The 17,061-nt window shown below is 40.0% G+C and overlaps 1 protein-coding gene across 1 annotated transcript in view; it reads left to right on the top strand.

Annotated features, from left to right (window-relative positions):
* Positions 1–2,901, top strand: part of smc3 (structural maintenance of chromosomes 3) — a 111,800-nt gene extending 108,899 nt beyond the window's left edge. Inside the window, exon 29 of the mRNA XM_059946990.1 lies at positions 2,312–2,901. Within this exon, the coding sequence (XP_059802973.1) occupies positions 2,312–2,383 (72 nt within the window). The 3' untranslated portion in view covers positions 2,384–2,901. The remainder of the gene's footprint in view (positions 1–2,311) is intronic.
* The last annotated feature ends 14,160 nt before the right edge of the window (positions 2,902–17,061 follow it).

Raw genomic sequence — 17,061 nt, 5'->3', positions numbered from 1 at the left:
CCTTCCTAATGACCTCCTCAGTTTTCTTCTGCAAAGTTTTAAAAGCTTCCCAATCCTCTTATCTTCCCACTAGCTTTAGCTTCCTTGCATGCCCTCTCTTTTGCTTTTACTTTGGCTCTGACTTGTCAGCCACAGTAATGTCCTACTTGCATTCAAAAATTTCTTCTTATTTGGAATATACCTGTGTTGCACTTTCATCATTTTTCACAGAAACTCCAGTCATAGCTGGTCTGCTGTCCTCCTGCTAGCGTCCCTTTCCAGTCAACTTTGGCCAGTTCCCCTCTCATGCTATTGTAATTTCCTTTATTCCACTGAAATACCACCACAATGGAATTTAGTTTCCCCTTCTCAAATTACCTTAAGCTTTCTTATCAACTCCAAGTCATTGCACCACACTGAGTCCAGCACAGCCAATCCCTAGTGGACTGAACAAAAACTGTTATAAAAAGCTATCCCTACAAGTTCTCTCTCTTGAGGTTCAGTACTGACCTGGTTTCCATCTAATATGACTGTCCAGGAATGGGAGGCAACCATTTTTCTCAGTCTCCCATCATAAATTGTATATTTGGATGTATGCTGTTCAGATGGTTGTGGAACTGTTGGAGTGCCTGGAGTCCATGAGGCAACACAATGAAGGTGTCTTTGATGTATCTGAAGAAGTATTTGGGGTATCTGGGTAGTTTCCCTACTTCCACAGCTTTTGGAAGGATTGCCAGGATCCTGAAGAAATACCAGATTAATAACATCCACAAATCTGTAAGGAAGCTCAAATCACAGCTTATGTGGGTCAGAGATGATCTGGGAATCCAGGTGACTGGCGCTTACAGGATTCCCTGTGAATATGGATCAGCGCGTATCAGCCAGTTGAAACGCATAGTGGAAACCCCCATCAAGGAGCACAGGAGATGTATCTGTTTGGGTTACCTGGAGAAATTGGCAGCAGCAGAACACTGCATTCGCAATGGCTGTAGGATTAACTTTGATGGGACAAAACTATTGTGCCATGCCATTGACTTTTGGGACCGCCTGGTGAAAGAAGCCATTAAAGTAAAACTAGAAAAGAATTTTAACAAGGGAGAAGATCTCACCCTTAAGTAAGAACTGGAATCCGATTGTAAACAAGGTGGGAGAGCAGAAACCTGACCAGATGAGCACTAACCAATCAAGAGGGGCGAACAACATGGGATATATATACCACCGGACTAGACATGCCTAGGCGTCATCCCTGATGAAGTTGGCAGAATTAGTGATTAAAGCATCAGTTAAAAGCGATAACCTGTACCTGGCTGGAAGCCCGAGACAAGTTTATTAGTTTAAAAACTATTAAACTGGGACTTGGCAATTTTATGCAGTTTTTACAGAGTGTCATTAGTGACAGGTTGGAAGAAAATGGGTGGGGCATGGTTTGGGAGGACAAAGAGTGGGCAAAAATTCAAGCAGGTAAGCAAACTTTGTAATGAGATTCCCAGGAATGTTCAAACAACACAGGCAAATTCTAGGCTCTTAAGAAATGATGTTTTTCCAATGATTTATTCTCTCTCTTCCCTGCCTTGTAATCTGTAAGTTGAAGTAATTTCTTTTAAATAGAAGTTATATCATAAATGACTAAGCCTCCTTGGAATGGAAGTAAAGAGTTTTTCATTGATGTGTAACATTGTAGATAAGATAACTTATCAAGCTTCAAAATACACTTTGAGCACTTGGTTATAAATTTGGAAAACTCAGGAATCTGAAAACACTGCTTTTCCTTTATTACACTTTTTTTTAAATATACAGATTTTAGAATTTACGCAAAGGTAAATTAATCAACTCCTTGAGACTGCCTTGTAAAATCATGGCCTCAAAGTCACTTTCCTACTTTCTTCTCATACTCTTGTAGTTTAAAAACTTATTAGTCTCAGCTGTGAATATATTCAGTAACTCTTACCTTCACAGTTATCTAGGTTAGAAAATTCCAGCTCTTTCATCTATTTGAATTTCAGACCCCTCATTCTGAAATTATGCCTCTGGTTCTAGATACTCTCATTTTGAGAAACATTGTCTCAGCATCTACTTTGTAAAACTTAAATTTTTGTGTTTGAATAAGGTCAACTTTATCAGTAGTGAATAAGAACCCAGACAGCTAACTTCTTGTACATCAACATCAGGAATTGGTGTGGTGAATTTGATGTAATTTACTGGTATATGAATTCTTTTCATGGTAATATTTGCTCTAGTTCCTCCTGTAAAGATTCTCCTTTTCTTCGTTAATACTTGTTTCAGTTGCCATGCTTTTGCATTTTATGTACTTGGCTCCTTTATTTATATACAGGTCAGTCATATTGATGTGATCACAGCTGAACAAGCTAAAGATTTTGTGGAAGACGATACCACACATGGATAATAACGGCAGGATTTGCTTCCCAGTCAATTGAACATAAGTTGTATACTTTTTATCTGCAGTTTTGATTTGCACTAATTGTGCTCATATCATTACTAAACTCTAGATATAATCACTGCATTTTACATAGCTACTTAAAAATTCTAACTTCTACTTTTGAGAATGAACCAGGGTAAATTTAATCAGCCTTCATGGCATTTATGAAGTGAGCAGAGCAGATTTTTATTTGAAGGAATTTGGCTTGAATTATGACTCCTTGTTGCTGTGTTTTATTAAAAAAAAAGATATCTGCTTCAGATACCCTCTGCATGCAAAGTTTAAGTATGTCATTGGCTTTGTAAAGTTCCTTGCAGTTGTTTATACACTTTGTATCTTCCATTGCAGTAGCTTTGTTCTGTATAAGTTTTACCATTTCCCTCTTGTTGTATTTTCGTTTAAAGGGTTGCAATAAAATGTTAGATAATATATTTTAGTGTTTTTCTATGGTGATTTAATTCTTATTAAATTGCAATTCTGATGTCTTTCAGTTTAATCTAATTATTTCTGACTACTAACGTAGAATAGTACAGCACAGGAATAGGCCTTAGGTCCCCTGATGCTTTGTTCCAGCCTCCTACCACTCTGCATTTAAAAAAAAAATTGCCTCACAAATCTTTTAAGAGTTTCTCCAGTATTTGATATTTCCACTGGGGAAACTAACTGTTTCTACCCTTTATAATTTCATGCATCTCTTTCAGGTGACCTTCGGCCACCTCTAACATAGAAAGAAACATAGAAAACCTACAGCACCATATAGGTCCTTCGGCGTACAATGCTGTGCCAAACATGTACTTACTTTAGAGATTTCTTGGGGTTATAACCCTCTAGTTTTCTAAGCTATCCAGGAGTCTCCTAAAAGACCCTATTGTATTCGCCTCCACCACCATCACTGGCAGCCCATTTCATGCACTCACCACTCTCTGCATAAAAACCATACCCCTGACATCTCTGTAGCTACAAAGAAGCACCTTAAAACTGTGTCCTCTCCTGTTGGCCATAACCTGTTCAGTTTCTCCCCTAACCAAAGTCTTCCAGTAGCCTAGTGAATCTGTATTCTCTCCAGTGCAATCACATCCTTCCTGCTGAGTGGTTATAGTACCAGAGAAAATACCTGCAGTAATAAGGTTTATCACATTGTTTAAAGTTGTATGTGTACCAGACAGGAAACACATTAACTTTTTTGGGTAGATTTAGCATGAATTGATCACAAAGTAACACATACTATAAATGTAAGCTTGACAGCTACTAGAGAAGCAGAGGGACTTGAATGACAATTGATGCTGGGGTGATTACTTTTAAAATTAGGATTTATAAATTTTGATCAAAGGGATTAAACAGTTTGGGAAAGGGTAGATATGCCTCCAGGAATATAAGGAGGCCATTTGATTCTTTGAACCCTGTCCCTGCATTCAAAAAGCTTGTGGAGACAGGCAAATGCTGGAATCAGGAGCAACAAATAGAACTTCTGAAAGAACTCAGCAGATTGAGCAGCATCTGTGGGAGGAAAGGAATTGTCAACATCTTGGGTCGAAGCCCTGCATGTGACCTAACTCCGTATTACCCGCCTTCCCCATATCATTTAATTTCCTTCGCTCTTGGATTTTAACAATCAACATAGGATTAAATGGCACTTACAGTGGAATTCCCTATCATTCATTGTGTAGAAACTTCTAAATTTTACACACCTCCTCATTTCAGATTCCTCAATTAGTGGGAATATTTGTCCTCTCTGCCATTCTAGATATAAGCTAGGTAAATTTAAATAAAAGTTTCCCCCTTAATTGTTACAACTTGTCCTAAATTCCAGTGAATATCAAATTTTATAATCTTTCTTTGTAACTCTTGGAAGTCTACTTTTAAGCTGCCAGATCTGCCCTGAGCCTTCCCTATCCAGCACAGTGATAGTCTCTTTATGGTGGCATGATTCTCACTCACCAAGCTCCTAAAACTGACAGTCTATTTTGAGACGCATCATTTTATTTGAAGGAGAGAGAGAGATGTAGTTCTCAAAAGATATTGAAAGATCCAGATAATTTTTATGACCTTACAGTAGTTTTGAGGTTACTATTACTGAGCCCAATATTTACTAAATTCCAAACTTTTTGATTGAGGGGTATCTGCAAGAGGTCGTGTGCATCATACTTTAACAGGGACAGTACCTCATTTAAGTTCTTTAGTTTTTTAGTTAAGTTCTTTAGTGAAATGTGTTTAATAGTATTAAAAATGTAAGATGGATACAGGATATTCAGTAGTAAGTAGTCTCTCTCTTCTCCCCACTATAGATATATGGTGTAAATAGACAACAGGTGCAGGAGTAGGCCATTCAGCTCTTCGAGCCAGCGCCACCATTCACTGTGATCATGACTGATCATCCACAATCAGTACCCCGTTCCTGCCTTCTCTTCATAGCCTTTGACTCTGCTATCTTTAAGAGCTCTATCTAACTCCTTCTTGAAAGTATCCAGGGAATTGGTCTCCACTGCCTTCTGAGGCAGAGCATTCCACAGATCCACAACTCTCTGGGTGAAAAAGTATTTGCTCAACTACATTCTAAATGGCCTACCCCTTATTCTTAAACTGTTTTCTCTGGTTCTGGATTCCCCCAACATCAGGAACATGTTTCCTGCCTCTAGCGTGTCATCCCTTAATAATCTTGTATGTTTCAATCAGATCCTCTCTCATCCTTCTAAATTCCAGTGTATACAAGCCCAGTCACTCCAATCTTTCAACATATGACAGTCCCACCATCCTGGGAATTAACCTTGTGAACCTACTCTGCACTTCCTCAATAGCAAGTATGTCCTTCCTCAAATTTGGAGACTGAAACTGCACACAATACTCCAGGTATGGTCTCTCCAGGAGGACAGACTAATGTAGGTCACCAGTGCAGCGAGGCTGAGAACTTAAGTCTAAATTTTGGATAACCTCACATTAGGGGCTAAAGTTACAGGCTGAAAATCCTGCTTAAATAGCATAATTATGTTGAATCAACATCTTTATAATTACCAGTAGTAAGTAAGTAAGTACAACTGCAGAAGGACCTCTTTGCTCCTATACTCAACTCCCCTTGTTATGAAGACCAACATGCCATTAGCTTTCTTCACTGCCTGCTGTACCTGCATGCTTATTTCCAGTGACTGATGAACAAGGACTCCTAGATCTCATTGTACTTCCCCTTTTCCTAACTTGACACCATTCAGATAGTAATCTGCCTTCCTGTTCTTGCCACCAAAGTGGATAACCTCACATTTATCCACATTAAACAGCATTTGCCGTGCATCTGTCCACTCATGCAACCTGTCCAAGTCACCCTGCATTCTCATAACATCCTCCTCACATTTCACACTGCCACGCAGCTTTGTGTCATCTGCAAATTTGCCAATGTTACTTTTAATCCCTTCATTTTAAATCATTAATGTATATTGTAATTAGCTGTGGTCCCAGCACCGAGCCTTGTGGTATCCCACCAGTCACTGCCTGCCATTCTGAAAGTGTCCCATTAATCCCTACTCTTTGTTTCTTGTCTGCCAACCAATTTTCTGACCATGTCTGTACCCTACCCCCAATACCATGTGCTCTAATTTTGCCCACTAATCTCCTATGTGGGACCTTATCAAAGGCTTTCAGAAAGTCCAGTTACACTACATCCACTGGCTCTCCCTTGTCTATTTTCGTAGTTACATTCTCAAAAAATTCCAGAAGATTTTTCAAGCATGATTTCCCCTTTGTAAATCCGTGCTGACTTGAACCGATCCTGTTACTGCTATCCAAATGTGCTGCTATTTCATCTTTTATAATTGACCAGCATCTTCCCCACCACTGATGTCAGGCTAACTGGTCTATAATTACCTGTTTTCTTTCTCCCTCCTTTCTTAAAAAGTGAGATAACATTAGCTACCCTCCAATCCACAGGAACTGATCCTGAAACTATAGAACATTGGAAAATGTTTACCAATGTGTCCAGGATTTCTAGAGCCACCTCTTTAAGTACCCAGGGATGCAGACCATCAGGCCCTGGGGATTTATCAGCCTTCAGTCCCATCAGTCTACCCAACACCATTTTCTGCCTAATGTGAATTTCCTTCAGTTCCTGTGTTAACCTAGGTCCTCTGGCCACTATTACATCTGGGAGATTGTTTGTGTCTTCCCTAGTGAAGACAGATCCAAAGTACCTGTTCAACTCGTCTGCCATTTCCTTGTTCCCCATAATAAATTCACCTGTTTCTGTCTTAAAGGGCCCAACTTTGACTGTCCTCTCAATCATCTTGTATATTTTACCAAGGCACATCTCAACCTTTGCTCCAAAGAGAAAAGCCTTAACTCACTGAACCTATCCTTATAAAACACACTCTCTATTACAAGGACCATCCCGGTAAAACTCATCTGCCTCCTCTCTAAAGCTTCCATGTTCATGTTATAAAGAGATGACCTTTTGAACACTTGTTATGTATAACTTACCCTAATCAAATATATGCTAATTTGTGTTTGTCCCTTGCTGCTGTTGTAAGTAGCTAGTTTTCATGTCATTTATACCTGTGTATGTATGTCTATGATCGTAAATTTGATTCAGGGTGAAATGTATGGTGCATCTTGAGATTTTGCAGATAAGATCCAAATAATGCAAAGCTGCAGGTTCAAAGTCAGGCCAATATTGGTCGTCTTGTTTGTGATGCCCATTTCTGGGTCATATGGTCAATTAAGCCATTAGACCAGTTAGTAATGTTTGATTTATGGAATTAGATGATGATGGCAGTGTTATCTCATTCTATGATTCAGTCCACAACCGATGTATATTTTTGCATTTCTGCGCACTCATTTATGAACTTTAAATGTTTAATAAGTTGTAAATGCATCATGTTCCTTTCATATAATTAGGAAATGATTCATAGATTGATTCACCAGTATATTAAAAGTGATGATGCTATCAATTCTACATATAGATTTAAACCACTGTGGGTTACAGCGGAGAGCGTGTGCTGCAAATTCTTTTATGGATCTAATTTGGTTTAGAAACCATATAGTAACTTGCTGTAATACTTGACACCTCACAAAGTATACAAATTCATAACGGAAATACTGTGATCTGACTTTCTGCATGCACTGACTTAGGTTGAACTCTGATGTAAATGCTAATTAAATCCATCGACCTGAAAAGGAAAGAATTGTTACTTTGAAGCTATATCTAATAAGATGTTTCAAAAAGCTGTTTAGTTTGTGTAACACACACGAGTATTGGAGGAACTCAAGCAAAGTCAGGCAGCATCCATGAAGAGGATTAAACAGTCAACGTTTCAGGGTGCAGAAGCCAGAAAAGGAGGGAGAGGGGTGCAAGTTGGTAGGTGATGGGGAATTTCGGTGCATATGGTGGCATGTAAGAATCTGGGAGAGATAACAGTGCTGCTGGAAAGTTTGTGAACCCTGTAGAATTTTCTTTATTTTTGCATAATGTGACCTAAAATGTGATCTGATCTTCACACAAGTCCTACAGCTACATAAGGAGAACCCAGTTAAATAAATAACACAAAAGAATATTTATTTATTGAAGAAGAGCCAATATTACATGTATTTTTTAGAAAAAGTGTGTGAACCTTTGCTTTCAGTAATGGTGTAACCTCTTTATATAGCGGTAACTTCAACCAAACATTTTCGGTAACTGTTGATCAATCCTGCACATCAGCTTGAAGGAATTTTTTGGCCATTCTTCCTTACAAAAATGCTTCAACTCTAGGATGTTGGTGAGCTTCCTTGCATGAATTGTTTGCTTCAGGTCCTTCCACAACATTGTTATAGGATTGAGGTCAGGACTTTGACAAGGCCATTCCAAAACATTTTTAAACCATTTTGTTGTTGATTTACTCTTGTGTTTCAGATCATTGTCATGTTGCATTATCCAACTTCTATTAAGCTTCAGCTGACGGACCACTACCCTGACATTCTCCCGTAAAATGTCTTGGTACAATTTTGAATTCATTGTTTCTTCAATGATTGCAAGCTGTCCAGGCCCTGAGGCAGCAAAGTAGCCTCAAACATTGATGCTTCTTTCACCATACTTCATAGTTGGGATGAGGTTTTGGTGTTGGTGTGCAGTGCCTTTTTTCCCCAAACACAGTGATGTGCATTTCTGCCAGAAGGTTCAACTTTAGTCTCATCTGGTTCAGTGGTTGTTCAGACCAAACATCAGAATGGGGAAGAAATGTGTTTGACTTTGACTGTGGAATGATGGTTGAGTTTCTCAGAAACTGCTGATCTGGGATTCTTACGCACAACATTTCCAGAGTTTACAGAGAACGTTGTGAAAACAATGCCCAGTGAGCAGCATTACCATGCGTTACAGCAGTTGTGTGCAGAACAGCATTTAAATATGCATCATGCCAAACCTTGAAGTGGACGGGCCACAGCAGCAGAATTCTATAAACATAAAGAAGTACTGTGGTCCCCACTGAGCAACTGCTGACGTCACAGTATTACCTGATCTCTGTACTACCATTGGGAAGCTGTTTATTTTAAGAGCATTCATAATGTTGACATGCAGATACTGCTGTCTTGGGTGATGTGTGTTATCAAAGTTCAAAGTAAATTTATTATCAAAGTACGTATATGTCACCATATACAATCCTAAGATTTGTTTTCTTGCGGCATACTCAATAAATCTAATAACCATAATAGAATCAATGAAAGACTCATGTGCAAAAGGCAAAAAACTACGAATACAAAAAGAAAGAAAAAATAATAAATAAGCAAGAAATACCAAATATGAGATGAAGAGTCCTTGAAAGTGAGATCATAGGTTGTGCAAACAGTTCACTGATGGGACATGTGAAGTTATCCCTGCTGGCTCAAGAGTCTGATTATAACTGTTCCTGAGCCTGGTGATGTGGAGTCTTGAGTCCTGATGGTAGTAATGAGAAGGGAGCCCGTCCTGGGTAGTGGGGGGTTGCTGATGATGGACGCTATTTTTCTGCAACAGCACTTCATGTAGATGTGCATAGTGGTGGGGAGGGATTTACCAGTGATGGACTGGGCCGTAACCAGTACTTTTTGTGGGGTTTTCCATTCAAGGGAATTGGTGTTTCCATAGCAGGCTGTGATGAGGCCAGTCAGTATACATCGTAACATAGGTTAGTACAATTTGAAGAATTACTGCATGTGACTTTCTAACCTTCACATCTTGATGCACAGGCTTTGGAATGTGTGTCAGCATCCAAGAAAAACTTGTCCAGTTCTGCAGAGGAAGCTTCTGTAAGAAATTATGTTTTGCACAGGAATCTAAAAAATTGAGCTTTGGTTGGTTCAAGCAACCCGTTATCCTCCAGTACTTCTGTGGAATACTCAGACAAGCTTATCTGTTCTCCGTCCAAAAAGAAAATACCATTATGTTGTGAGTACATCACGTCAATTCAGTATTTCTTTAATAAACATAAAAGTCATTGTTGGGTGATCATCGTTCCACTTCAGAGAAGATTTCCAAATTACTGGACTGCATAATAATAGTAAGTTATTCTAAAAGAAGAAACCTCTAGTTTTAATGTTAAGCATATCCATGTTGGTAATTAAACAAGATCTGGTTTTTAGATATTTGTAGAGTAACACACACAAAATGCTGGAGGAACTCAGCAGGCCAGGCAGCATCTATAGAGATGAATAAATAGTCATCGTTTGAGGCTGAGACCCTTCGTTAGGACTGGAAAGGAAGGGGGAAGAAGGATGAAAAAGGGAAATAAATGGCAACTAGAAGAGGATATGAGAAGGCAGATGATTAGAAAGGTAGGTGAGTTTATCAGATTCTTTCTCTTGGTGCTTTAGTTTCCTGCCATCCGATTGCTAAATGGACATTGAACTTCTTGAACACTGCCTCAATACTTTAATATATATTATTTGTTTTTGCATGATTTCAATCTATTCAATATACATACTCTGTAAGTAACTTGTTTTTCTCTAGATTATGTTTTGCAGTGAACTGCTGCTGCTAAGTTAACAAATTTCACGACAGTTAATAAACCTAATTCTGATTCTGACAACATACATAAGGGAGGAAGTCCTGAAATGAGAATCTAGGCAGTTACTCAGAAAGCTGAGAAGCAGGACATCCGGGGTAGTAATCTCTGAATTGCTGTCTGTGAGGGTAAGAATAGGCTGTTTTGGCAGATGAACATATGGCTGAAGAATTGTTGCAGGGGGCAGGGTTTCTAATTTCTGGATCATTAGGATCTCTTGGGGAAGGAAAGACCTGTATATAGGCAATGGATTACATTGAACTCGACAGGGATCAATATCCTTGTGGGCAGGTTTACTAGAGCTGTTGGGAGAGCTTAAACTAATCTGACAGGGGAGTGGGAACTGCAGTGATACAGGTGGATATAGTGCCTAGTGAGACTGTGAGGAAGGACAGATGGTAGGATGATATTGCAGTCAGTGGGGCCAAAATCAAAAAAGCGTGATGAATACATGACTGAAGATATTATATTTGAATGTATATAGTATACAGAATATGATAGATAGTCTTGTAGTGCAGTTAGAGTTTGGCGGGTATGATGTGGGTATCTCCAAGTTGTGGCTGAAAGAAGATCATAGTTAGGAGCTGAACATCCAAGGATACACATTGTATCGAAAGGACAGACAGGGTAGGGTGGTTCTTCAGTTAAAAAATGAAATCAAATCCTTAGAAAGAGGTGACAGAGGATTGGAAGATGTAAAATCCTAAGTAGAATTAAGAAACTGCAAGTGTAAAAAGACCCCGATGGGAGTTATCTATAGGTCTCCGAACAGTATCCAGGATGTGGGTTACAAATTATAATGGGATATTGAAAAGGCATGCAAAAAGAGCAATGTTGCAATTATAATAGAGGATTTCAATATGCAGATAGGTTGGTGCTGAGGGAATTTGTAGAACACTTAAGAGATGACTTTTTGAGCAGCTTGTGGTTGAGCTCATTAGGAGAACAGTAATTCTGGATTGGGTGCTATGTAATGACCCAGATTTGATTAAGGAGTCAAAGATAAAAGAACCCTTAGGAAGCAGTAATCATAATATGATAGATTTCACCTGTACTTTGAGAAGAAGATAAAATTGGATGTATTGGTATTACTGTGGAATAAAGGGAAATACAGAGGCATGAGGGAGGAGCTGGCCAAAGTTAATTGGAAGGAAACACTAGCAGGGATGACAGCAGACCAACAATTGCTGGAGTTTCTGCGAGAAATTCATAACACACAGTACAGGTACAGTAATCTGAAGTATTCTAAAAGATTCTAATGAAGTATTCTGAAAGGAGACGGAGGCATCCATGGCTGGCAAGGTCAGTGAAAGGCAACATAAAAGCAAAAGAGGGCATAAAATACAGCAAGAATTAGTGGGAAGTTAGAGGATTGAGTAGCTTTTAAAAACTAACAGAAGATAACTACAAGAAATCTATAGAAAGAGAAAAGATAAAATACGAAGGCAAGAGAGCCAATAATATAAGAGAGGATAACACGAGGAAATCTGCAGATGCTGGAAATTCAAACAACACACACAAAATGCTGGTGGAACACAGCAGGCCAGGCAGCATCTATAGGAGAAGCAACGTCGACGTTTAGGGCAGAGACCCTTCGTCAGGACTAGAGAGGATACAAGGCGTTTTTTTCAGATATATAAAGAATATAAGGAGAGTGTATCTGTTGGAAAATGTCGCTGGAGAGCTAGTAATGGGGGACAAAGTAATTGTGGAGAAACTTAAGTTACTTTGCATCAGTCTGCACTGTGGAAGACCCTAGCAGAATGCCAGAAATTCAAGGGAATCAAGACAGAAGTGAGAATTGTTGGAAGAAGGTTTTTGTGAAGCTGAAAAGACTGAAGGCAGATAAGTTGCTTGGACCAGATCGATTATGCCCCAGAGTTCTGAAAGAGGTGGCTGAAGAGATTGTGGAGGCATTAGTAATAATTTGAAGACTGGAAAATTGCAAATGTCACTTCACTCTTTAAGAAGGGAGGGAGGCAGAAGAAAGGAAATTATAGGCCAGTTAGCCTGACATCATTGGTTGGAAAGACTTTGGAGTCTATTAACAAGGAAGAGGGTTCAGGGTACTTAGAGGCACATGATAAAGTAGGCCAAAGTCAGCAATGTTTTCTAAAGGGGAAATCTTGCCTGAAGGGATTCTTTTTGGAACTAACAAGTAGGATAGGCAAAGAGAATTAGTGGATGTTGTGCACTTGGATGATCAGAGGCTTTTGACAAGGTGCCACACATCTGCTGTCTGTGGTCTCTGGTCTCTGGCCTAAGCCCTAGTGGTTGCTTGACAAAATAAGAACCCATTGTATTACAGGAAATGTGGTAGAATGGATAGAAGATTGGCTGCGAATAAAAGGAGCCTTTTCTGGTTGGCTGCTGGTGACTAGTACAATGTGTATCCTTGGGTATTAATGGGTTGGTGTTGGGACCACTTTTCACTTTAGTATGTCAATAATTTGAATGAAGGAATTGATGGCTGTGGTCAAGTTTGTGGATGATTTGAAGATATGAAGAGCAGGTAGTTTTGAAGAAGTAGAGAGGCTGCAAAAGGACTTAGATTGGGGAATGGCAAAGAGTGGCAGATGGAATATAGTGTAGGGATATAAGAATAAAGGTGTGGACTATTTTATAAATGGGAAGAAAATTCAAGGATCAGCGGTGTAGGTGGACTTGGGAGCACTTGTGCAGGGTTCCCTAAAGGTTAACTTGCAGGTTGAAGAAGTCAAATGCATTCATTTCAAGAAGACTAGAATACAAAAGCTAAGATGCAATGCTGAGGCTTTTAAGGCTTTGGGCAGACTGCATTTGGAGTATTGCGAGTTGTTTTAAGCATCTAAGAAAGGAGGGCTGGAAAGAGTTCAGAGGAGTTTCATGAAAATTTTCACAAGAATGAAAGAGTTAACATATGAGGAGATTTTGAAGGCTGTGGGCCTGTACTCGATGGAGTTTAGAAGAATGATGGGGATCTCAATTAAACTGATCGAATATTGAAAGGCCTAGATAAAGTTGATGTGGAGAGGATGTTTCATGTAATGGAGGAGTCTAAGACCAGAAGACAGAGCATCTGAATTGAGGGATGTCCATCAACAGAGTTCAGGAAATATTTCTTTAGGCAGAGGGTGGTGATTTGTGGAAGTTTTTGCTACCGACAGCTGTGCAGGCCAAGTCATTGGGTATATATGGCAGGTTCCTCGATAATCAGTGAGTCAAAGGTTACAAGGAGAAGGCAGAGAAATGGTATTGAGAGGGATAGTAAATCAGCCATAGTGGAATGGCAGAGCAGACTCAATGGGCTGAATGGCCCAATTCTCCTAGGTCTTACGGTCTTATGTCATCTTTGGTAATTTCATATTTCTTAGAAAAGATATTATGGCATAATACTTGTACATATTTGTGGCAATTGCTCAAGTTTAATAAACTAAAAGAGCTCTGGGTTCTGCTCTCTGAACTTTAAAGTCATCTCAGTTTCATGACCCTTGAACTCCATTTGTCAGCTGGATTACACTTTCTCTGTACATTCTATTTCTTTCTCATTTCCTCCTACCTTGATGTAACTACGTATGGACTGATTTATCTGGATGACCCACAAATAACAGCTTTCCACTCTATCTTGGTACATGTGACTATAGTAAACCCATTTATATACCAGCCCCATTCATAGATAACAGCAGAATAGAATTAAGTTGGTTTCTTGTCAAGCTTGGAGGGAATTATGGTGTTAAATGCTGATCTGTAGTCCAAGAACAGCATCCTCACATAAACGTGCAGCTTCTATAGGTGTGTAAGGATGGTGTGTAGAGCTGGGTATCATCTGTTGATCGGTTGTGTTGGTAGGTGAATTCTAGGAGGTCCAGTGTGGGTGGTAGCATGCTGCAGATGTAGTCGTTGACCAGCCTATTGAAGTATTTGCTTATTATTGAGGTGAGTGTGACAGGACGCTAATCATTCAGACATGTTACCATGGTCTATTTAAGTATAGGGACAATAGTGGATGTTTTGAAGCAGGAGAACTCTACACTGGGAGAGGGAGAAACTAAAAATGTCCGTAAATACACCTGCCAGTTGTGCCATACACACTCTGAGTACCCGCCCTGGGATGCCGTTTGGTCCCGCAGCTTTGCGACTGTCCACTCATTGGAAAAACCTGCGTACTTCAGCCTCAGAGATGACCAAGGTGCAGGTTGCTTCAGCAGTTCTCCTCGGGGGCTCAGTGCTGGCAACATCGAATTCAGTGTAAAAATGATTTAGCTCATCTGGGAGAGAGGCAGTGCACTTAGCTTTGAAGTCTGCGATGGTGTGCAGACCTTGCCATAAGCTGCGTGTGTTGGTGGAGAGTTGTGTCTGGATCTCATCCCTGTATTGTTTTGCTGTCTTGATGATTACGCAGATCATAGCTGCATTTCTTGTGCTCTTGCTGATTACCAGCTACGTAAGCTCTGTCTCGCATGGTAAGTTCTGTTCACACAGAACAGTTATCTGGGGTTTCTAGATTGGATAGATCCTGACTGATTTCTGGGGGACAAAATCCTCGATGCACTTCTGGATGAAACTCGTGACCCCATCCGTGAACTCGGAGATATCCTCATCATGGAAGGCATTCCAGTCAACGTTATCAAAGCAGTCCTTTAGCATGGAAGCATGGAAGCCATAAAACAGTGGACGGTTTTAACTATGGCCACCTCTTGTTTCTGCTTCTGCCTGTATTTTGGCAGCAACAAGATGGAGGAGTGATCTGATTTTCCAAATGGGGGGTGGTGGAAGATCGCTTTGTAAGCGTTGCGGAAGGGAGAGTAGCGGTGGTTGAGTGTGCTATCTTATCTCACCGCGTGCTCACCTGGCGAAACTTCAGAGAGACTGTAACAGTGACGCTCTATTAAAGTCACCGGTGACAATGAAGGCAGATTCTGGGTGTGCAGTCTCCAGACTTAAATAGACCATGGTAACATGTCTGAATGATTAGCGTCCTGTCACACTCACCTCAATAATAACCAAACGGCATCCCAGGGCGGGTACTCAGATGGTCTCGTACAGTTCCCTGAGAGCCTGGTCAGCGTCAGCATGTTAAATTGACTCTAGTGTGGACCTCTTGTTTAAAATCACAGCTTGTGTGCTGTTAGGGAGAAAATATGCATTGAGATAGTGGTCAGTGTCAGTAAATACCCGATTTAGAAAGGGTTACTCCTTGGTCCCTTCAGTGTTAGGCCACTGAGATGCCATTTACAATGTACAGCAGCAACTAGTGGATTGAACTGAAAAATATTTCAGAGGGCTGGGTTCACTGTTGAAGTTCTGCTTGCCTTTGTCTAGTCACCTGCTTACAGAAGCTGCTCCCTTTCCATTTTAATAAGATCTGACTTTGCTAAACTATTCAGTTTTAAGTGATGTGTTCCAACTTTACTAATCTCACGATTTCTTTTGGTCAGGACAAAATCCTAGTGGCATCATCCCCTCTGTATATGTCAGAAAAGATCCACTTAAAATAGCGTGATGAATGTTGACGTCCTATATGCAACATTTAGAGTAAGAAAGTCACAATGGAGGCAACTGCAGTTATTGTCTAAGTCCTCCATCCGTTTACATCGCAAAACAGTGTAATCTCTCATTTATTGCATGGCTGAATAAATTCCAAATCGGGATTGCTAAGATTTGTTGGGTGTTTGTTGAAATACTCCTTCCAAATTTATGGCCGTTTTCCCGGAAATCTGGATACAGGTTTATCAATAGCAGTAACACATCCTTCTGGCATTTATGGTTAATGGCTCAGCTGGGACAGCAGAGGGCACTGTTAGCCTTTGTTCCTGCTTGCAGACAATGTGTTGATACACAGCCCATCATGTGTTGAGGAATGTTCCTTCCCTGTTAAAGGCTTTCTTCTGCAAGAGAAAATGCAAAGTGCTTGAGATGTTGCATAAAATAATAAACTGTAAAATGTCAGTTTATTATTTGAAATAAAGCCAGAATTTGCAATTTTCTGACTTCCATTGGGAGTCAAAAGACATCAACTGCTGGAAATCTGAAAAAAAATCGTATAAATGCTGGAAATATTCAATGAGTCAGACAGAATAGATGAAAAGGAGCAGAGATAATTCTTCATGTCAAAGAATTTTCTTCTTAGAGCTGCTTGTGGTTCAGTCCACAAGAGAAAAAACAATTCTAGGTTGTGTATTCTGTAATGAACCAGATTTGATTAGGGAGCTGAAGTTAGGAGACAGTGATCAGGGAGGTCAAAAGGACAGTCAATATAAAAGGAAAAGAGAGGGCATACAACATGGCAAAAATTAGTGTGAAGTTGGAGAATTTGGAAGCTTATAAAAACCAACAGAAGGGAACTAAAAAAATAACAAGGAGAGAAAAGATGAAATAACAAGGATTGCTACCTGTGCCACATGCCAGTGAGGGTAAGAGTAGGATGCTCTGGAGGATGAAAATGTGGCTGAGGAACTGGTGTAGGGGGCAGAGTTTCAGATTTCAGGATCATTGGGACCTCTTCTGGGGCAGGTGGGACCCGTACAAGAGAGATGGGTTACACCTGAACTACAAAAGGGGACCAATATCCTTGCAGGGAGGTGTGTTAGTGCTATTGGGAGGGGGGGGGTTAAACTGGATTTGCAGGGGAATGGGAACCAGTGTGCCAGAGTAGATAGTGGAGCAGGG

The sequence above is a fragment of the Hypanus sabinus genome, chromosome 22, assembly GCF_030144855.1.
Source record: "Hypanus sabinus isolate sHypSab1 chromosome 22, sHypSab1.hap1, whole genome shotgun sequence".
NCBI classification, from domain to species: domain Eukaryota; kingdom Metazoa; phylum Chordata; class Chondrichthyes; order Myliobatiformes; family Dasyatidae; genus Hypanus; species Hypanus sabinus.
The sequence above is the reverse complement of the archived record's forward strand: the minus strand, read 5'-3'. Positions and strand labels throughout refer to the sequence as shown.